We start from the raw sequence: 24,604 nt of genomic DNA on the forward strand, positions 1-24,604 counted from the left end.
ACACGTACAGACACACGCACACAGACTAACACACAGACGCACGCACAGACTAACGCACAGACACATGCACACAGACTAACACACAGACTAACACAGACTAACACAGACTAACACACGCACACACGCACACACAGACGCACACACAGACGCACACACAGACTAACACACAGACACGCACACAGACACACGCACAGACACACACACAGACACACACACAGACACACGCACAGACACACACACACAGACTAACACACAGACTAACACACAGACGCACACACAGACTTACACACTGACGCACACACATACTAACACACAGACTAACACACAGACTAACACACAGACGCACACACAGACTAACACACAGACTAACACACAGACTAACACACAGACACGCACACAGACGCACACACAGACGCACACACAGACGCACACACAGACGCACACACAGACGCACACACAGACGCACACACAGACGCACACACAGACTAACACACAGACTGACACACAGATGCACACACGGACTAACACACAGACACACGCACAGACACACACACACAGACTAACACACAGACGGACACACAGACTAACACACAGACTAACACACAGATTAACACACAGACTAACACACAGACACACGCACAGACACACGCACAAAGACTAACACACAGACGCACGCACAGACTAACGCACAGACACACGCACACAGACTAACACACAGACTAACACACAGACTAACACACAGACACACACACGCACGCACACACAGACGCACACACAGACACACACAGACGCACACACAGACTAACACACAGACACACGCACACAGACACACGCACAGACACACAGACACACGCACACAGACTAACACACAGACTAACACACAGATGCACACACAGACTAACACACAGACTAACACACAGACTAACACACAGACTAACACACAGACACGCACACAGACACGCACACAGACTAACACACAGACACACACACAGACTAACACACAGACTAACACACAGACGAACACACAGACACACGCACAGACTAGCACACAGACTAGCACACAGACGCACACACAGACTAACACAGATACTAACACACAGACACACACACAGACTAACACACAGACTAACACACAGACACACACACAGACACACACACAGACTAACACACAGACTAATACACAGACCAACATACAGACGCACACACAGACGCACACAGACTAACGCACAGACACACACACAGACACACACACAGACTAACACACAGACTAACACACAGACACACACACAGACTAACACACAGACACACACACAGACTAACACACAGACACACGCACAGACTAACACACAGACTAACACACAGACGCACACACAGACTAACACACAGACTAACACACAGACACACACACTGACTAACACACAGACTAACACACAGACTAACACACAGACTAACACACAGACACACACACAGACACACGCACAGACTAACACACAGACTAGCACACAGACTAACACACAGACTAGCACACACATACTAACACACAGACTAACACACAGACGCACACACAGACTAACACACAGACACACACACAGACTAACACACAGACTAGCACACAGACGCACACACAGACTAACACACACAGACCTACACACAGACTAACACACAGACGCACACACAGACTAACACAGATACTAACACACAGACACACACACAGACTAACACACAGACTAACACACAGACACACACACAGACACACACACAGACTAACACACAGACTAATACACAGACCAACATACAGACGCACACACAGACGCACACAGACTAACGCACAGACACACACACAGACACACACACAGACTAACACACAGACTAACACACAGACACACACACAGACTAACACACAGACACACACACAGACTAACACACAGACACACGCACAGACTAACACACAGACTAACACACAGACGCACACACAGACTAACACACAGACTAACACACAGACACACACACTGACTAACACACAGACTAACACACAGACTAACACACAGACACACACACAGACACACACACAGACTAACACACAGACACACACACAGACTAACACACAGACTAGCACACAGACTAACACACAGACTAGCACACACATACTAACACACAGACTAACACACAGACACACACACAGACTAACACACAGACTAACACACAGACTAACACACAGACGCACACACAGACGCACACACAGACGCACACACAGACGCACACACAGACTAATACACAGACTAACACACAGATGCACACACAGACGCACACACATATGCTTACATGCACACACACGCACGCACGGATGCACAAACACACACACATGAATACACACACACTTTCCTGCTGTACTGTCAGAGCCTGGCCTCGTTGACCTCCCAGGTGACCTTTGGGTTTGTTTCCAGGTTGAGTGGCTGTAGGGTCGCATGTCAGTTTTACCATTCCGGGCCAGCAGAGGGAGTCCCTGCTAACCAGTAGATTCAAGCGATTAGTGCTTTTTGAGGTCGGTTCGATTATTTAAAAAATAATCACTGTTTTCAGTTTCGGTTTCATACATTTTTTGGGATATTAAATGCACTATGCATTATGTGGGTTGAATGCTTTAAGAACACAGAATAAAAGTCCCATGATGGTAGTGACCACTCATAACTGCTTATAATAATATGCCATTTAGCAGACGCTTTTATCCAAAGCGACTTACAGTCATGTGTGCATACATTTTTACTTATGGGTGGTCCCGGGGATCGAACCCACTACCCTGGCGTTACAAGCGCCGTGCTCTACCAATTGAGCTACAGAGGACCGTAATTAATAAAAGTCCCATGATGGTAGTGACCACTCATAACTGCTTATCGCTTAGTAACCTTCATTTATTGACATTACTTTAATAAAATATTTAAGTTGTTGTGTATAATACATTTGTTTTAAGTTTATTTAATGACTTTATTATTTAATTCCAAGTCCTTGTCTCATAGCTTCTGTCTGACCAAATCACTATTTTAGTAGTTCTTCATAGTAAATATGGCATACTTTTATTGACTGCTCAATACCAACTATCAATCTTAGATCATGTATTTTCAGGTAGAGATACCTCACGAAGCAGCTGCTCTCTTTCCCTCTCGATCGCGTGTTTTTCTGTCTCTTCTCTCAGTCTCAGACCGGACAAGTAGGCGCGCAATGGATTATGATTATGGTCGGTAAACTCTGTAGAATATAGGCCTATTAGAAACTATAACTCCCTGATACATCACACCATTCGTGCTTGATCTGATTTATCTCTAGAGAAACTGTGCATTGCGTTCACAGAAGAAGAAAAAACAGAACTAAATGGAATTCAAATAATTGAAGGACGTCGGTCAATTAGTTGTTTAAAAACTGAAAAATAACAAACTTTCGGTTAATCGCTCATCACTACCAAAATATAATCTATGCGTTTTTTCAACATTGTTACTCCTGGTAAGTAGCAGCGACTTCAGTTGGGCTCTGTTTTGGTTTCTGGATTAAACATAGGCCCACTTCCTCTTTTGACTTCCTTTTCCTGTACTGATTAGAGTTCATATGGTCCTCTAATGTCTTGCCAGACATGAAAGAGAGAGAGATGGAGAGATATCTAGCTAAACTCTAAACTTTATTTATTCACTCTAAGTGACTCTCTGCTATAACTCCCAGCTTTGATGTCATTTCCTGTCCTTTGTTAACCTCCTCTCCCTCTTCTTTATTCTCCAGCCCTGGCCTATGCCACCGCCCAGGGGCCAGACCACGCCCACGGCTGTACCCATGGCAGCTGTTACCCCGCAACGGGAGATCTGTTGGTGGGCCGTGAGAAGAGCCTGAAGGCCTCGTCTACCTGTGGCTCCAGGAAGAAAGAGCCTTACTGTATTGTCAGTCATCTACAGGCAAGTGATGTTTCTCTGTGTGTGTGTGTCCAACATCCTCTCACCTACCATCTCACCTCCCTCTGTCCCGAGCTTCTGTTTGACCCCTGACCTGTGTCACCTCTGACCCCTGTAGGATGAGAAGAAATGTTTCCAGTGTGACTCTCGCCGACCATATGACCCTGTCTACAACACCATCAGTCACCGCATTGAGAACGTCATCACAACGTTCAAACCACACCGCAAGAAGTCCTGGTGGCAGTCAGAGAATGGTGAGAATTGAGATTGCATTCATTGGGGTTGCACTCCCATCCATGTTTAAAGACATGCTCCAGAACTTTGGCGACTAGTAAAGTTGAAACTTCAAGTTTCAAAGTGTATTCGCCACGTGCACAGGATACAACAGGTGTAAAACAGTACAGTGAAATTCTTACCTTGAGAGCTCTTTCCCAACAATGCAGTGATATTAATAATATAGATAATAATAGAAAATAGAATAAACAAATAAAAGTACAAATAAAAACCAAACAAGAACTACGATGAAAGTTAAATTAAACACGAGAATGCAAGTATATACAGGTCAGTGTCAGTACCTTATTCAATGTGCAGGGGTACTGGAGTGGTTGTTGTATATACAGGTCAGTGTCAGTACCTTATTCAATGTGCAGGGGTACTGGAGTGGTTGTTGTATATACAGGTTAGTGTCAGTACCTTATTCAATGTGCAGGGGTACTGGAGTGGTTGTATATACAGGTCAGTGTCAGTACCTTATTCAATGTGCAGGGGTACTGGAGTGGTTGTTGTATATACAGGTTAGTGTCAGTACCTTATTCAATGTGCAGGGGTACTGGAGTGGTTCTATATACAGGTCAGTGTCAGTACCTTATTCAATGTGCAGGGGTACTGGAGTGGTTGAGGTGGGTTTATACATACAGATAATTTGATAAAAGCAGGAAATGCAAAGTTCTAGTGTATTTGAGTTTCAAAAAGGCTTCTAAAGTTTGTAATTTCCCCTTTGAAATGTCAGACTTAATTTGTCCTAACGAAGAATGTATCAACCCCTACAAAAATGTCCATTAATTATAATCCACATAATAATTCACATTTCCTGTTGATGCAGGATTATTTTCCTGCTGTAGCAAACTGGCTCAAATTAAGATCCTACATCTGTAAAAAGTGACTGGTAGTAGGATATACATTTAAATAGGGCTGAGAAGTGACTGGTAGCAGGAATATATAAATACTTATGGTAATATACTAATGGTAATATATACATGTAAACAGGAGTAATAGTGACCAGTAACAGGATAGATATATCAATAAGCAATGGAAAGCAGCTTAATGGAGTAATAGATCTAATCAATAATAATTTTAGCAGCAGCGTAGGTTGTGTCTGAGTGGGTTGAGAGGGGCATAGAGTTAGTGTGGATAGTCTGTGGGAGAGGGAGAGCAGTAGCTGTTAGCCATTTAACAGTCTTATGGCCATAGGGATTTAAGCTGTTTAGGAGTCTGTTTGTCTGAGTCTCGATGGTTTGGGTTGGATGTGTCAATGTGTAGTTCATACATGTATAATCTATGAGCAGAATTACTGTTTTACCTCAAGTAGTCACGAAATCCCTTGTTTGAAAGCAACTATTTACTGGAAGCTGTGCTGCGACATTTTCCCTACATTTTCCACACGTGGGCCAGCCCCATAACAATTGGAGTTCCAGCCAATGAGCTTCAGCCCCTTGCCATTGGAGTGACAGCGAGCAAGATGCACACAGAGCAGAGCGAGAGAAAGAGAGAGCAATGACTTGGTGCATTATGTGACGTAGTACGCAATTTTCAGAGACCAATTTTGGCTTGTGAGCGCTACTTTCAGAACTACTGGCTAAAAAGTATACAGAAGTACTGGATAATCACTTTAAATGTATATACAGCAATTGAACATTGTACAGAAAATAATTCATCATGTTGCAGCTTTTGAGAAAGTATAGTGAACTGTGGACCTTATGGGAAGCAGTGTTAAATAAAAAAGATTTGTGCTCAATTATCTTTGCCCTCTGCCTTTGGTAACATGATATGCCCCCACATGCAGCTGCCTGTGCTATGAACTCATGCAGAAGCCATATTATTAGAGGCCTAATCTTGGTTACCACTATTAATAACAGGTCTGCTCAAAGGCCGAGAAAGAGAGGGGGAGTGGGAGGAATGATGAGGGAAGCAAGAAAAGAGAGACGTAGTGAGAAATGGGAGAGAGGGAGGGAGAGGAGGAGAGAGGGAGGGAGATATGGGAGAGAGGGAGGGAGAAGGGGAGAGACGGAGGGAGATATGGGAGAGAGGGAGGGAGAGGGGGAGAGACGGAGGGAGATATGGGAGAGGGGGAGAGAGGGAGGGAGATATGGGAGAGAGGGAGGGAGAGGGGGAGAGACGGAGGGAGATATGGGAGAGGGGGAGAGAGGGAGGGAGATATGGGAGAGAGGGAGGGAGAGGGGGAGAGAGGGAGGGAGAGGGGGAGAGACGGAGGGAGAGATGGGAGAGAGGGAGGGAGAGGGGGAGAGACGGAGGGAGATATGGGAGAGAGGGAAGTAGAGGGGGAGAGAGGGAGGGAGAGAGGGAGAGAGGGAGGGAGAGGGGGAGAGGATCCTGGAAGCTACATTGAGTCATCACAGTGAGTTCTGGTAGCTCTGTTCTGGACAGCCATGGATTTTATTAATCCATTGTTAATTAATTATATTTCTATGGTTCAGGAGGACCTTCAAAGCCCAGAGGTCCACAGACTCCATTACACTAAATCACCCTCCATCAGAATCTCTCTGTACGGTAGTATACTCTGCATGGACCAGCCAGCAGCCACAGGCCCACAGCTGTGTCTATGGGAATTGGGGATAATAACAGACCCGGCTGTACCCTGGCTTGGAACTCCAACAAAGACAGGAACACGAAAGAGAAGAGAGGAGAGGAGGGCGGGGAGGGAGGGAGGGAGGGAGGGAGGGAGTCAGATGAAGAGTGGGAGCTGGAGAAAAAGCGTGAGAGGGGGTACACTGAGGGAAGGAAGGAAGATGAGATTTAGAGAAAAGCTCAGCAGTTCTCCTTCTTCATTGTTAATACACACACTGCAGACAAAAGTACAATTTCAGGTCTATGTCTGAGTGATTGACTACTGTGGACCACTATAGCACTGACTGTACTCTACGTAGAACACTGAGAGACAGGAAACAGTCACTATTTTTTACTCTCGGTCTGCATGGTGTATCTGACAGGACTTTAGAGTATGTGAGATGGAGCAGAGTAGGATGCTTGTACTATACGAGTGTTGACCACAGTCCCTGTGTCTCTCTCATGAGGCCCTTTCCTTTACGAAGGGATTGGAGTGGAAGGCTGGGTTGGGTCGGTACTGCTGTTCTGGAGAGCAGCCTGGCCCACTTCTACTATGTTTGTCACTTCAGGACAGGTACCAAGTATCGGTAGGCTATTAGAAGGATGTGCCAGTGGGTTGTTTCCGTTGGTGGAGTGTACCAGTTACTAATTGCTCTCTATTAGACAAGCCTCACAACAGCGGTGATGGAGAAAAAAAACATAGCACTATTCGTTGTGTTCCCTCTCCCATTCTGCAGCTCTTTCTCTCTTTTCTTCCCTTCCCTTCTGTTTGCTCATTTTTCTCCTCCTGGCTACCTTGGTCTCTCTCTCTCTCTCTCTCTCTCTCTCTCTCTCTCTCTCTCTCTCTCTCTCTCTCTCTCTCTCTCTCTCTCTCTCTCTCTCTCCTCTTCCTCTCATTCTCCCTCTCTTTCTCTCCCTCTCCTTCGCCCTGACTCCTTGTCTCTAGCACACCCTGCCTCTCCTTTCCTCTCACTCCGTTTCCTTCCTGATTAGCCATTCATTAATGAGTGCAGGTTATGGTTCACAGCCTATAGCACAGACTCACAACCCCAACCGCCTAGATCCAGTTTCACCTCTTACTCACAAATGTGTCTCCGTGTGTATATATGTGTGTGTCAGGGTGTTCTATGATTGTATGAATCTCCAAAAGATTCCTGAGACCCTCTCTGTCTTAATTCCGGGAGTTTTTTGCTTGTTTCACAGTTTTGTCTCACTACACAACACTACACTACCCTACACTACACTACACTAAACCACACTACACTACACCACACAACACTACACCACACTACACTACACCACACTACACTACACTACACTACACCACACCACACTACACCACACTACACCACACTACCCTACACTACCCTACACCACACTACCCTACACTACACCACTACACTACACCACTACACTACACCACCACACTACACCACCACACTACACCGCTACACTACACCACCACACTACACCACTACACTACACTACACTACACCACTACACTACACCACTACACTACACCACTACACTACACCACTACAATACACCACCACACTACACCACACTACACTACACTACACTACACCACACCACACTACACTACACCACACTACACCACACCACATAACACTACACTACACTACACCACACTACACCACACTACACTACACTACACTACACCACACTACACCACACCACACTACACCACACCACACCGCACCGCACTGCACTACACCACACCACACTACACCACACCACACCACACTACACCACACTACACTACACTACACCACATTACACCACACCACACCACACTACACTACACTACACCACACTACACCACACTACACTACACCACACCACACTACACCACACTACACCACACCACACTACACCACACCACACTACACCACACTACACCACACCACACCACACCACACCACACTACACTACACTGCACTGCACCGCACCGCACCACACCACACCACACTACACTACACCACACTACACCACACCACACTACACCACACCACACTACACCACACCACACCACACTACACTGCACCGCACCACACCACACTACACTACACTACACTACACCACACTACACCACACTACACCACACTACACCACACTACACCACACTACACTACACCACACTACACTACACTACACCACACCACACCACACTACACTACACTACACTACACCACACCACACTACACCACACTACACCACACCACACCACACCACACTACACTACACCACACGACACTACACCACACCACACCACACTACACCACATCACACTACACCACACTACACCACACCACACTACACCACACTACACTACACTACACTACACTACACCACACCACACTACACGACACTACACCACACCACACTACACCACATCACACTACACCACACTACACCACACCACACTACACCACACTACACCACACCACACTACACTACACCACACTACACCACACCACACTACACGACACTACACCACACCACACCACACTACACCACATCACACTACACCACACTACACCACACTACACCACACCACACTACACCACACTACACTACACTACACTACACCACACTACACTACACCACACTACACCACACCACACTACACCACACTACACCACACCACACCACACCACACTACACCACACCACTACACTACACCACACTACACCACACCACACTACACGACACTACACCACACCACACCACACTACACCACATCACACTACACCACACTACACCACACTACACCACACCACACTACACCACACTACACTACACCACACTACACACACCACACTACACCACACCACACTACACTACACCACACTACACGACACTACACCACACCACACCACACTACACCACACCACACTACACCACACCACACCACACTACACCACACTACACCACACTACACCACACCACACTACACTACACCACCACACTACACCACACTACACCACACCACACTACACTACACCACACTACACGACACTACACCACACCACACCACACCACACCACACTACACCACACTACACCACACTACACCACTCTACACCACACAACACACTACACTCACACACTACACACACCACACCACACTACACCACACTACACCACACTACACCCACACTACACACACTACACCACACTACACCACACTACACCACACCACACTACACCACACTCCACACTACACTACACCACACCACCACTACACTACACTCTACCACTACACCACACCACACTACACTACCACACTACACCACACTACACCACACTACACCACACCACACTACACCACACTACACCACACCACACCACACTACACCACACCACACTACACCACACTACACTACACCACACTACACTACACTACACCACACTACACACACTACACTACACTACACCACACCACACTACACCACACTACACCACACCACACTACACTACACCACACCACACCACACTACACTACACCACACTACCACCACACTACACCACACTACAACACACACTACACCACACCACACCACACCACACTACACTACACTACACCACACGACACTCACCACACCACACCACACTACACCACATCACACTACACCACACTACACTACACCACACCACACTACACTACACTGCACTGCACGCACCACACCACACTACACACACTACACCACACTACACCACACCAACACTACACCCACCAACCACACTACACCACACTACACCACACCACACCACACCACACCACACTACACTACACTCACACCCACCACACCACACCACACCACACACACTACACCACACTACACTACACCACACAACACCACACAACACCACACCTACACTACACTACACTACACTACACCACACACACTACACCACACCTACACCACACACACTACACTACACCACATACACTACAACCACCCCACACTACACACACACACCACACACAACACCTACACCACACACCTACACCACACTACACTACACTACACTACACTACACCACACCACACTACACACACTACACCACACCACACTACAACCACATCACACTACACCACACTACACCTACACCACACTACACCCACACTACACCACACCACACTACACCACACCACACTACACCACACCACACTACACTACACTACACCACACCACACCACACCACACTACACCACATCACACTACACCACACTACACCCACACACACCACACCACACTACACCACACTACACTACACTACACTACACCACACCACACTACACTACACCACACTACACCACACCACACTACACCACACTACACCACACCACACCACACTACACCACACCACACTACACTACACCACACTACACCACACCACACTACACGACACTACACCACACCACACCACACTACACCACATCACACTACCAACCCACACTACACCACACTACACCACACCACACTACCACCACACTACACTACACCACACACACCACACCACCCTACACCACACCACACTACACGACACTACACCACACCACACCACACTACACCCACACCAACACCACACTACACCACACTACAACCACACCACACCACACCACACCACACTAACACTACACCACACCACACTACACCACACCACACCACACCAACCACTACACAACACCCCACACACACCGACACTACACCACACCACACCACACTACACCACACTACACCACACTACACCACTCTACACCACACTACACCACACTACACTACACCACACCACACTACACCACACTACACCACACTACACCACACTAAACCACACTACACCACACTACACTACACCACACTACACCACACCACACTACACTACACTACACTACACTACACACTACACCACACTACACTACACTACACCACACCACACTACACCACACTACAACCACACTACACCACACTACAACCACACCACACCACACCACACTACACCACACTACACCACACCACACCACACTACACACACCACACTACACCACACTACACTACACCACACTACACTACACTACACCACACTACACCACACTACACTACACTACACCACACCACACTACACCACACTACACCACACCACACTACACTACACCACACCACCACACCACACTACACTACACCACACTACACCACACTACACCACACTACACTACACCACACTACACCACACTACACTACACCACACTACACCACACTACACCACACTACACCACACTACACCACTCTACACCACACTACACCACACTACACTACACCACACTACACCACACCACACTACACCACACTACACTACACCACACTACACCACACCACACTACACTACACCACACCACACCACACTACACCACACTACACTACACCACACCACACTACACCACACCACACCACACTACACCACACTACACCACACTACACCACACCACACTACACCACACCACACTACACCACACTACACTACACTACACTACACCACACTACACCACACCACACCACACCACACTACACCACACCACACCACACCACACTACACCACACCACACTACACTACACCACACTACACCACACTACACTACACTACACACCACACTACAACTACACTACACTACACTACACTACACTACACTACACTACACCACATCACACTACACTACACCACACTACACCACACTACCCTACACTACACCACCACACTACACTACACTACACCACTACACCACACCACACTACACCACCACACTACACCGCTACACTACACCACCACACTACACCGCTACACTACACTACACTACACTACTACACCACTACAATACACCACCACACTACACCACTACACTACACCACCACACTACACCACACCACCACACTACACCACTACACTACACCACCACACTACACTACACCACTACACTACACTACACCACTACACTACACTACACCACCACACTACACCACCACACCACATCGCGCTACACTACACCACCACACTACACTACACCACTACACCACACTACACTACACCACACCACACCACTACACTACACCACCACACTACACCACTACACTACTAGACTACACCACTACACTACACCACCACACTACACCACTACACTACTAGACTACACCACTACACTACACCACTACACTACACTACACCACCACACTACACCACTACACTACTAGACTACACCACTACACTACAACCACCACACTACACCACACCACACCACAGCCTGCCTGCCTGCCTGAGGGGTAGCTAGCTAGTGATGTTAAATGTTGAGCTGCCACCCATGAAGCTGTACTTCTCTCATTACCTTGCTCATTTTTTAATGCGTCGAGTTATGGATTTGATCGTTGTCTTACTGCTGTTTGTACTCACTTCAGACTGCATTTGAATATCAGAAAGAAGCTCCTCGAAGCACTTAGCTGTATGTGTTTAGGGTGTTCTCAGAGGATTTCCTTTGAGCTACGTTGTGGCATGTCGACAAATTAGCTGTTAGAAATTTGCAAGGGGACTTTTTGCTCTGGTTATTATGTTATTTACTGTGCTGTAGCAGGTAAATGTTCCAGCTGCTAGAAGGGGAATACCCTCTTGGCATAAGGCAGAACCCCCTCCAGTACTGGAACTCAAGACTCCTTCTCTCCCAATGCATTGTGAATAGCAGCCCAACTCAAGTGGTTCTCCAGGATGGATGGTGCTCAGGAAGTGTGTGGCTTACCCCATGTGGTAGACCATAGGAGACGTGAATGCTTTTTCCTGTTCAGATGCCATTACTCAAGCCAAGAGACAGACAGGGGGTTCCCTCAAGACTGGTAGTTGAGTTATCACTGTGGTGAAAACATGGGTCTACATTTCCTGGAACAGACAGATTGACAGGATGAATGACAGGTTGAATGAGTGCATAAATGTACTTCAATGTATTGAATAGCAACAGCATAAAGCTTGAAATAACCTCTCTCGTCTCTCTCTCTCTCTCTCTCTCTCTCTCTCTCTCTCTCTCTCTCTCTCTCTCTCTCTGTCTCTCTCTCTCTCTCTCTCTCTCTCTCTCTCTCATTTGTATTCAGGAAAGCCCAATGTCTTCATTCAGCTGGACCTTGAGGCAGAATTCCATTTCACTCATCTTATCATGACCTTTAAGGTTAGACATGTCACAGAGCAATTAGTAACCCTTAGGCAGTGTGTTAAATGTATGCATCATATTGAAATGCCCTGTGTCTTCAAACGTGTCTACATACATCTCACCCCATCCCTCTACTGTCACACAGACGTTTCGCCCAGCAGCCATGGTGATTGAGCGATCGGCAGATTTTGGACGTAACTGGCAGGTGTACCGCTACTTTGCCTACGACTGTGCCTCGGTCTTCCCCGGGATATCCAAAGGTCCCCTGCGCAAGGTGGATGATGTCACCTGTGAGTCCCGCTACTCTGACATCGAGCCATCCACAGAGGGAGAGGTGAGTCTGATTGGCTAGAGATAAATCACTATTACTATTTTATAATAATATAAATATATTATATGTCATTTAGCAGATGCTTTTATTCAAAGCGTCTTATAGTCATGCATATGGGTGGCCCCGGGAATCGAACCCACAATCCTGGCCTTGCAAGCGCCATTCTCTACCAACTGAGCCTTACAGGACTTACAGCATATATTCATATATCCATAAATGTAGATGTCATTCAACCACCTGTCCTGTTCCTCCTCTTCCTCCAGGCGATCTACAGAGTTCTGGACCCTGCCATCCGCATTGAGGACCCCATACAGCCCCAACATTCAGAGTAAGAGAACATCAGCAGTCACCACAACTGCCAACCACTTACCCCATGTTTAGCCAAACTCACACAGCCGACATCAGGGCTGTCCAACGCTGTTCATGGAGCTACCTTCCTGTAGGTTTTCACTCCAACCCTACCGCACCTGATTCTAATAATTAGCTGGTTGATAAGCTGAATCAGGTTAGTTACAACTGGGGTTGGACTGAAAACCTACAGGAGTGTAGCTCTCCAGGAACAGGGTTGGAGAGCCCTGGTGTAAACCTACAGGAGGGTAGCTCTCCAGGAACAGGGTTGGTGTGAACCTACAGGAGGGTACCTCTCCAGGAACAGGGTTGGAGTGAAAACCTACAGGAGGGTAGCTCTCCAGGAACAGGGTTGGAGAGCCCTGGTGTGAACCTACGGGAGGGTAGCTCTCCAGGAACAGGGTTGGAGTGAAAACCTACAGGAGGGTAGCTCTCCAGGAACAGGGTTGGAGAGCCCTGGTGTGAACCTACGGGAGGGTAGCTCTCCAGGAACAGGGTTGGAGTGAAAACCTACAGGAGGGTAGCGCTCCAGGAACAGGGTTGGAGAGCCCTGGTGTGAACCTACGGGAGGGTAGCTCTCCAGGAACAGGGTTGGAGTGAAAACCTACAGGAGGGTAGCTCTCCAGAAACATGGTTGGAGAACCCTGGTGTGAACCTACAGGAGGGTAGCTCTCCAGGAACAGGGTTGGTGTGAACCTACAGGAGGGTACTCTCCAGGAACAGGGTTGGAGTGAAAACCTACAGGAGGGTAGCTCTCCAGAAACATGGTTGGAGAACCCTGGTGTGAACCTACAGGAGGGTAGCTCTCCAGGAACAGGGGTTGGTGTTAACCTACAGGAGGGTAACTCTCCAGGAACAGGGTTGGTGTGAACCTACAGGAGGGTAACTCTACAGGAACAGGGTTGGAGAGCCCTGGTGTGAACCTACAGGAGGGTAGCTCTCCAGGAACAGGGTTAGTGTGAACCTACAGGAGGGTTACTCTCCAGGAACAGGGTTAGTGTGAACCTACAGGAGGGTAGCTCTCCAGGAACATGGTTGGAGTGAACCTACAGGAGGGTAGCTCTCCAGGAATAGGGTTAGTGTTAACCTACAGGAGGGTAGCTCTCCAGGAACAGGGTTAGTGTGAACCTACAGGAGGGTACCTCTCCAGGAACATGGTTGGAGAGCCCTGGCCTACATGATACAGCAACTGCCACCCTGCCATATACTGACGTCAATCAGCCATGCTCATACAACCCCTTAAAATAATGTCCCGTGACAGGCTGCTCTGCTCTCTGCTCTGGGGTCTGACGCCTTGTCCTACTATGGGGAAGTGGCGGGATGTAAAAACCAGCTGCTCTCTCTACCCCACACAAGCTGTCCCTTATGTTTTGACTGGCATGGCTTCACGGTTTTCCCAGGAACAAGAGCAACCTTTCCTAAGTAGTTGAATTGTAACAGAGTAACTGTACACTTCTCTCTCTCTCTCTCTCTCTCTCTCTCTCTCTCTCTCTCTCTCTCTCTCTCTCTCTCTCTCTCTCTCTCTCTTCTCTCTCTCTCTCTCTCTCTCTCTCTCTCTCTCTCTCTCTCTCTCTCTCTCTCTCTCTCTCTCTCTCTCTCTCTCTCTCTCTCTCTGTTCGTTTTAACTTTAGTTAAGGAAACAGTAACTCTTCACTGTTTTCCCAGGAAAAAGAGCAGCCTTTCCTAAGTAGTGACAGGGGGAGGGTTCTTAAGAGTCTTAACAAAACCAAGGTACAGGTTGACCCTGACCCTTTAACTGGATATGTTTCCATGTTGTCCTGACAGACACACTCTGAATGAGTAGCTAGCACACTGCCAAGATCATTAATCATCTCCACTTGTTTAAGGGAACTTGTGTTTGTCACTCATTAGCTCTCCCTTCTGGTACATCTTATGGTAACGCTCAGGCGATATAGGCTTTAGCTCCAGTTTGACAGAGAGAGGGAGACACACATTTTGAGGGTGTTCAGTGATTTTAAAGTGTTGAAACCTGATGTGTTCCTGCTGTAATGGAGACGGTGGAATCTGCTAGCGTGCCACAGAATATCAACACGGAGGGAGGATGTCTTAGAGGAGGGCGATATGAAGCCTGCCTGTCAGGATGGGTATACAGTTACAGAATGCCTATGGTTTAGTATGGTTTAGTTTGAGCACTTTCCCATGGAGATATCCTCCACAGCAAGATAACTTAAAGAGGATAGAGGTAATCCTATTCGGGAAGTTGGGGGAGCTATGGGCAGAAGGTACATTAGTATGTCAATAATAACAATTAAATGACATTAGCAGTGGCCTCACTGATACTCATAAGAGTTGGACATGGCTTATTGTGGTCCTGGCAAAAGCCTGATATTCCCCAAAGTCCTGTGGAACAGTGGAACTGATTTAAGGGAGTGGTGTTTTGCCTGTCAAGGTCCAGAGAACAGGCCTCTTCTGTGTGTGAGAAAGGATACGCTCAGATAGGCCAGGAGCACTGGATTTGAGCTTGCCCCTCTCCGCTCTGACTCATTTTCAGTGTAGTTGAATGTAACAGAGTAACTCTACACTAATCTCTCTCTCTCTCGCTGTTCTTCTTTAACTTTAGTTAATGAAACAGTTACTCATGAACTGTATGTGAGTCAAATAGAGGGAGGTAATGGAAGTAACCACACAAAGAATGCTAATAAGTGTTTCGTAAGAGTACAGTGAAGGGTAGCCGCCCCAAAACACAGCTTTTTAGCTTAGAGGTGTGAATAATTCTCCATTTGTTAGGTGGGACTTGCAAATCAAAAGCCCTGACTTTAAATAGTCATACTTCTTCTTCTGCACGCCACTCCTCTTACACCGTTTAAGCTAGACATGCCATTCAAACTTTAAAATGTGTAGACTGGTCTGGAATAGTGTGCTTGCATACAACTTTCTGATATTATTTATACTTTTTAAACTATAGATTTCTTTGTATTTTTGTCCATCTTCATTCACTTTAATGTGACTTATTTCAACATTCTAAAGCTCCCCATTGTGACATCATCCCTTCCAACTTCCATTCACTGCAAATGCAACAATGCAACTTTCACACAAATCAGTTATTTTGACCACTTTCCGAACAAGTTAGACAAAAATGTAAAGGGTATGACATCTTCGTTTACTTCTCTGCTATTCTAATCTGGAATCTGACCAGAAATATCTTGTATCTAACGATACAGCTGTTTAATTAACCGCATCAACAACTTTTCGCCTTAAGTTTTTCAAACAACTGCCGTTTTGACCACTTTCCCAGCACTTTAGACAAAAACTTAGAGGGTGTGACATCTTGGTCTACTTCTGTGCTGATTAAAATCTGGAAATAAGAACAGAAATATCTACTACCAATCAAGAGGTACAGCTGTTTTAGTAACCACATAAACTAATTTAGCTAACTTCCCACTTAACTGCCATGGAACTTTTCAGAACTTTCAAATTATAACAATGGAGGTGCACATTCTAAGCATGAGACAATGAGTAAACATTGGTGAAGTTTAAAATAAATAAATAAACATTATTTTATCCCAAGCGTTTACAGCTTACTTCAACCATACAGTGTTCTCGGGGTGATGAGAGGGTGTTGGGTTTGCGCCAGTTTTCCTTGATGGCCAGAAAGCTCAATTTTAGTCTCATCTGACCAGAGTACCTTCCATATGTTTGGGGAGTCTCCCACATGGCTTTTGGCGAACAGCAAACGTGTTTGCTTATTTTTTTATTTAAGCAATGGGTTTTTCTGGCCACTCTTCCGTAAAGCCCAGCTCTGTGGAGTGTACGGCTTAAAGTGGTCCTATGGACAGATACTCCAATCTCTGCTGTGGAGCTTTGCAGCTCCTTCAGGGTTATCTTTGGTCTCTTTGTTGCCTCTCTGATTAATACCCTCCTTGCCTGGTCCGTGAGTTTTGGTGGGCGGCCCTCTCTTGGCAGGTTTGTTGTAGTGCCATATTCTTTCAATTGTTTAATAATGGATTTAATGGTGCTCCGTGGGATGTTCAAAGTTTCAGATATTTATTTATCTGTACTTCTCCACAACTTTGTCCCTGACCTGTTTGGAGAGCTCCTTGGTCTTCATGGTGCCGCTTGCTTGGTGGTGCCCCTTGCTTAGTGGTGTTGCAGACTCTGGGGCCTTTCAGAACAGGTGTATATATACTGGGATCATGTGACAGATCATGTGACACTTAGATTGCACACAGGTGGACTTTATTTTACTAATTATGTTACTTCTGAAGGTAATTGGTTGCACCAGATCTTATTTAGGGGCTTCATAGCAAAGGGGGTGAATACATATGCACGCACCACTTTTCTGTTATTTATTTTTTTGAATTTTTTGAAACAAGTTATTTTTTTCATTTCACTTCACCAATTTGGACTATTTTGTGTATGTCCATGACATTAAATCCAAATAAAAATCCATTTAAATGACAGGTTGTTATGCAACAAAATAGGAAAAACTCCAAGGGGGATGAATACTTTTGCAAGATACTGTACATTAATTTATTTATCAAATCCTAATAAAATACCAATACCAAAGGATAAAGCTGTTAAAAGAAAGTTATGAATGGGTAGATAAATAAATAGGATAGAGAAATAAATGAAGGATACAGGCATGGAAGACCTAATGGCTGGAGGGCTAAAGGGATAAAACAAGGTTCAGTTGGACTGATTGGTATGATAAAGGAATGAATGTATGGTTGAAGGTGTGGCTGGTGTGTATGTCTGTGGTGGGTGGGGGAATAATTGGTAGTAGCTATTTCTGTTCTGATTTCAGATTTGAATATCAGAGAAGTAGACCAAAGTGCCATACCCTTTAAGTTTTTGTTGAGAAAAGTGGTCAAGGTAGCTGATTAGCATCAAAAGTCACAATGTTTACTCATTGTCTCATGCTTAGAATACTCTGTTATTACAGTTTACTGTGGTATTCTAGTAGGAGAGTGTATAAAAGTGTAGTAGGCTAGTCTGAGTGCAGTTATTTGTGACGAAATATGTGTAAGTAAGAAGGTTGATAGTGTAGTCTATCAAAGTAATCAGACCAATTATTTTACTCAATTTAACTTTGACTTAATATAGTCCCACACATTTTTATTCATGGGAAATGACCATCTAGTTTGTGTTTAAACACTAAGTTGAAGTGGAGAGAGAAGGAGAGAGAGGCAAGGTGAACAACGTGAAAAATCTGTCGATGTACCCTTGAGCAAAGCACTTAACTCTAATTTGCTCCAGGGGCGCCGTACTACTATGGCTAACCCTGTAACACAACACATTTCACTGTACCTATCCAGTGTACTGTATGTGACAATAAAACATTATTTAAAAAAAAATCGATAACCATGCACTGTCTGTAACAGTCGGAAACTGACTCTCAGGGCCGTCATATTTCATGGTGTAATTGATGGTGTGTCACGCCCTGGCTCTGGGGACTCTTATATGTTGAGCCAGGGTGTTAGTTTCTATGTGTAGTGTCTATGTTTTGTTTTCTATGTGTTCTTTTCTAGATCGTGTGTTTCTGTGTTGGCCGGGGTGGTTCCCAATCGGAGGCAGCTGTGTCTTGTTGTCTCTGATTGGGAACCATACTTAGGCAGCCTGTTGTGCACTTGTCATTTGTGGGATCTTGTTCCGTGTAAGGTTTGTTTGGTGTTTAACCTTGGACTTCACGTATCGTTTGGTTTGTTGTTTTGTTCGTGTGTACTAGAAAATAAAGAATGTACGCATATCACGCTGCGCCTTGGTCCACTTATTACGACGATCATGACAGAAGATCCCACCAAATAAGGACCAAGCAGCGTGTCCAGGAGCAGACAGCCTGGACTTGGGAGGAGATTTTGGACGGGAAGGGGTCCTGGACTTGGGAGGAAATCCAGGCCGGAATGGATCGCCGTCTGTGGGAAGAGACTGTGGAGGCGCGCCATAGAGAGGAGCAGCGGCGCCAACCGTGCCGACGTCGGACACGCAAGAGGCAACCCCAATAATTTTTTTGGGGGGGGCACACGGCTTGGACGACGGGGCTGCTGGAGGCAGCTACAGGGCGTATCGGCGGATTAGGAGAGGAGGCCACCGGGTTTGGGGGGCTGGAAGGGAGGTTGGCGGAGCCTAGAGGTAGAGCAGAGCCAACTCCCCGTACTCAGGCTAGGCAGCGTGAGACTGGGCAGGTTCCGAGGTTTGCGGAGCTGCGTACTGTGCCGCGAGTGGTCCGGCACAGTCCTGTACGTCCTGTGCTAGCACCACGCACGTGTCGTGCGAAGGTGGGCATGCAGCCAGGACGGAGTGTGCCGGCTCAACGATCGTGGCCTCCAGTACCCCTCCTCGGTCCCGGATATCCTGCGCCAGTGCCACGTGCTGTAGTGCCAGTACGAGTGCACAGCCCTGTACGTCCTGTGCTGATGCCTCACACAGAGTGTGTAAAAATAGACATTCAGCCAGGACGGGTTGTGTCAGCTCTTCGCTCCAGACCTCCAGTCCGTCTCCACAGCCCGGTCCGGCCTGTTCCTGCTCCCCGCACCAAGCCTGTGGTGCGTGTCGCCAGCCCGGCCCGGCCTGTTCCTGCTCCCCGCACCAAGCCAGTGGTGCGCGTCGTTAGCCCGGTCCGGCCTGTTCCTGCTCCCCGCACCAAGCCAGTGATGCGCGTCGCCAGCCCGGTCCGGCCTGTTCCTGCCCCTCGCACCAAGCCTGTGGTGCGCGTCGCCAGCCCGGTCCGGCCTGTTCCTGCTCCCCGCACCAAGCCTGTGGTGCGCGTCGTCAGCCCGGTCCGGCCTGTTCCTGCTCCCCGCACCAAGCTAGTGGTGCGTGTCGTCAGCCCGTTCCGGCCCGTTCCTGCTCCCCGCACCAAGCCAGTGGTGCGCGTCGTCAGCCCGGTCCGGCCCGTTCCTGCTCCCTGCACCAAGCCAGTGGTGCGCGTCGCCAGCCCGGTCCGGCCCGTTCCTGTTCCCCGCACCAAGCCAGTGGTGCGCGTCGCCAGCCCGGTCCGGCCCGTCCCTGCTCCCCGCACCAAGCCTGTGGTGCGCGTCGCCAGCCTGGTCCGGCCTGTTCCTGCTCCCCGCACCAAGCCTGTAGTCCGGCACAGCCCGTGCCTGTTTCACCAGTGCCTGGTCAGGTACCGGTCAGCTGCTCCACACCGCAGCCTAAGCAATCCGCTCCACCGATGTCCAGTCCAGCTCCAGCCAGCGGGGCCAGACCAGACCAGGGGCGCTACGGGGGGGTAGTTAGAGAGTGGTGGTCACGCCCGGAGCCGGATCCGCCTCCGAGGCGGAATGCCCACCCGGCCCCTCCCCTGTTGGGTTTAGTTGGCGCGGTCGCAGTCCGCGCCTTTGGGGGGGGGTACTGTCACGCCCTGGCTCTGGGGACTCTTATATGTTGAGCCAGGGTGTTAGTTTCTATGTGTAGTGTCTATGTTTTGTTTTCTATGTGTTCTTTTCTAGATCTTGTGTTTCTGTGTTGGCCGGGGTGGTTCCCAATCGGAGGCAGCTGTGTCTTGTTGTCTCTGATTGGGAACCATACTTAGGCAGCCTGTTGTGCACTTGTCATTTGTGGGATCTTGTTCCGTGTAAGGTTTGTTTGGTGTTTAACCTTGGACTTCACGTATCGTTTGGTTTGTTGTTTTGTTCGTGTGTACTAGAAAATAAAGAATGTACGCATATCACGCTCCGCCTTGGTCCGTTGCTTACAACGAGCGTGACATGGTGTAGCTGGAGCCTTTCCTTTGGCTTTGAAGTATAGGAATTAGGATGTTCATATAGCTTGTTGTCTATCTCCTAATCTGTCTGTCTCACCTTCCCCCTTCCTCTCTTCTTCTCCTCTGCTTGCATCGTGCAGACCAGCTGAAGATCACTAACCTGCGTGTGAACTTCACCAAGCTGCACACCCTGGGTGACAACCTGCTGGACTCCCGCGCTGAGATCAAGGAGAAGTACTACTATGCCATGTATGAGCTGGTTGTCCGCGGCAACTGCTTCTGCTACGGCCACGCCTCCGAGTGTGCCCCTATTGATGGGATCAAGGATGAGGAGGGCATGGTGAGTAAGTGAAGGAACACAGCACTGCCCCCTAGCTGTAAGGAGGAAGAACTACCTTATAAAGTTTGCTGTTGTCTGAAAACAGAGGCAACTATGCAGAGGGAGTTAGAATGGGAGGGTGTGTTTAGGATTCTCTGGGGACTAATTCAGCCTCTCTGTCTCTCAGGTCCATGGGAGGGTGTGTTTAGGATTCTCTGGGGACTAATTCAGCATCTCTGTCTCTCAGGTCCATGGGAGGTGTGTGTGTAAGCACAACACCAAGGGTCTGAACTGTGAGCTGTGTGACGACTTCCATAACGACATGCCCTGGAGACCGGCTGAGGGACGCAACACCAACGCCTGCAAGAGTGAGTGGTGGTGGAGCACACCATAAGAAGAAACATCTCTTATCTGCAACACCACTGATTATTATTATGAGCACACCAGTCAAAAGTCATAACCAAAGGAATGAGACTCCAATCTTGATTACCATAACAAGAAACATTACATTTCTTATTCATCTCCAACTCATCAGTTATGCATCACACAGCAGCAGTAAAAAACCCCAAAAATGAGGTTGTAATCAAATCTTAATTTCATGTTTTAATATCTGTCCTTTTGACTCTCCCAGAATGCAACTGTAACGGCCACTCCAACCAGTGTCACTTTGACATGGCGGTGTACCTGTCCACGGGCAATGCCAACGGTGGCGTCTGTGACGACTGTCTCCACAACACCATGGGACGCACCTGTGAGATGTGTAAACCATTCTACTATCAGGACCCCAGCAGGGACATCAGAGATCCAGGAGTCTGTACTGGTGAGTAGAGGGGGTCTGGAATAAAACACATCAGAGATCCAGGAGTCTGTACTGGTGAGTAGAGGGGGTCTGGAATAAAACACATCAGAGACCCAGGAGTCTGTACTGGTGAGTAGAGGGGGTCTGGAATAAAACACATCAGAGATCCAGGAGTCTGTACTGGTGAGTAGAGGGGGTCTGGAATAAAACACATCAGAGACCCAGGAGTCTATACTGGTGAGTAGAGGGGGTCTGGAATAAAACACATCAGAGACCCAGGAGTCTGTACTGGTGAGTAGAGGGGGTCTGGAATAAAACACATCAGAGACCCAGGAGTCTGTACTGGTGAGTAGAGGGGGTCTGGAATAAAACACATCAGAGACCCAGGAGTCTGTACTGGTGAGTAGAGGGGGTCTGGAATAAAACACATCAGAGACCCAGGAGTCTGTACTGGTGAGTAGAGGGGGTCTGGAATAAAACACATCAGAGATCCAGGAGTCTGTACTGGTGAGTAGAGGGGGTCTGGAATAAAACACATCAGAGACCCAGGAGTCTATACTGGTGAGTAGAGGGGGTCTGGAATAAAACACATCAGAGACCCAGGAGTCTGTACTGGTGAGTAGAGGGGGTCTGGAATAAAACACATCAGAGACCCAGGAGTCTGTACTGGTGAGTAGAGGGGGTCTGGAATAAAACACATCAGAGACCCAGGAGTCTGTACTGGTGAGTAGAGGGGGTCTGGAATAAAACACATCAGAGACCCAGGAGTCTATACTGGTGAGTAGAGGGGGTCTGGAATAAAACACATCAGAGACCCAGGAGTCTTTACTGGTGAGTAGAGGGGGTCTGGAATAAAACACATCAGAGACCCAGGAGTCTATACTGGTGAGTAGAGGGGGTCTGGAATAAAACACATCAGAGACCCAGGAGTCTGTACTGGTGAGTAGAGGGGGTCTGGAATAAAACACATCAGAGACCCAGGAGTCTGTACTGGTGAGAAGAGGGGGTCTGGAATAAAACACATCAGAGATCCAGGAGTCTGTACTGGTGAGTAGAGGGGGTCTGGAATAAAACACATCAGAGATCCAGGAGTCTGTACTGGTGAGTAGAGGGGGTCTGGAATAAAACACATCAGAGATCCAGGAGTCTGTACTGGTGAGTA

At 47.6% G+C, this 24,604-nt stretch overlaps 1 protein-coding gene across 1 annotated transcript in view; it reads left to right on the forward strand.

Moving 5' to 3' along the window:
• LOC311150054 (laminin subunit beta-2-like) overlaps positions 1-24,604 on the forward strand; it is a gene marked incomplete at its 5' end in the record, with an annotated part of 70,425 nt that overhangs the window by 22,205 nt on the left and 23,616 nt on the right. Inside the window, 9 exon segments of the mRNA XM_084187299.1 lie at positions 3,766-3,935; positions 4,051-4,186; positions 13,927-14,000; positions 14,128-14,316; positions 14,577-14,618; positions 14,620-14,641; positions 22,465-22,664; positions 22,891-23,011; positions 23,275-23,463. Of these exon segments, the coding sequence (XP_084043425.1) occupies positions 3,766-3,935; positions 4,051-4,186; positions 13,927-14,000; positions 14,128-14,316; positions 14,577-14,618; positions 14,620-14,641; positions 22,465-22,664; positions 22,891-23,011; positions 23,275-23,463 (1,143 nt within the window).

This window comes from Coregonus lavaretus, assembly GCF_964263955.1.
Source record: "Coregonus lavaretus genome assembly, chromosome: 22".
NCBI classification, from domain to species: Eukaryota; Metazoa; Chordata; class Actinopteri; order Salmoniformes; family Salmonidae; genus Coregonus; species Coregonus lavaretus.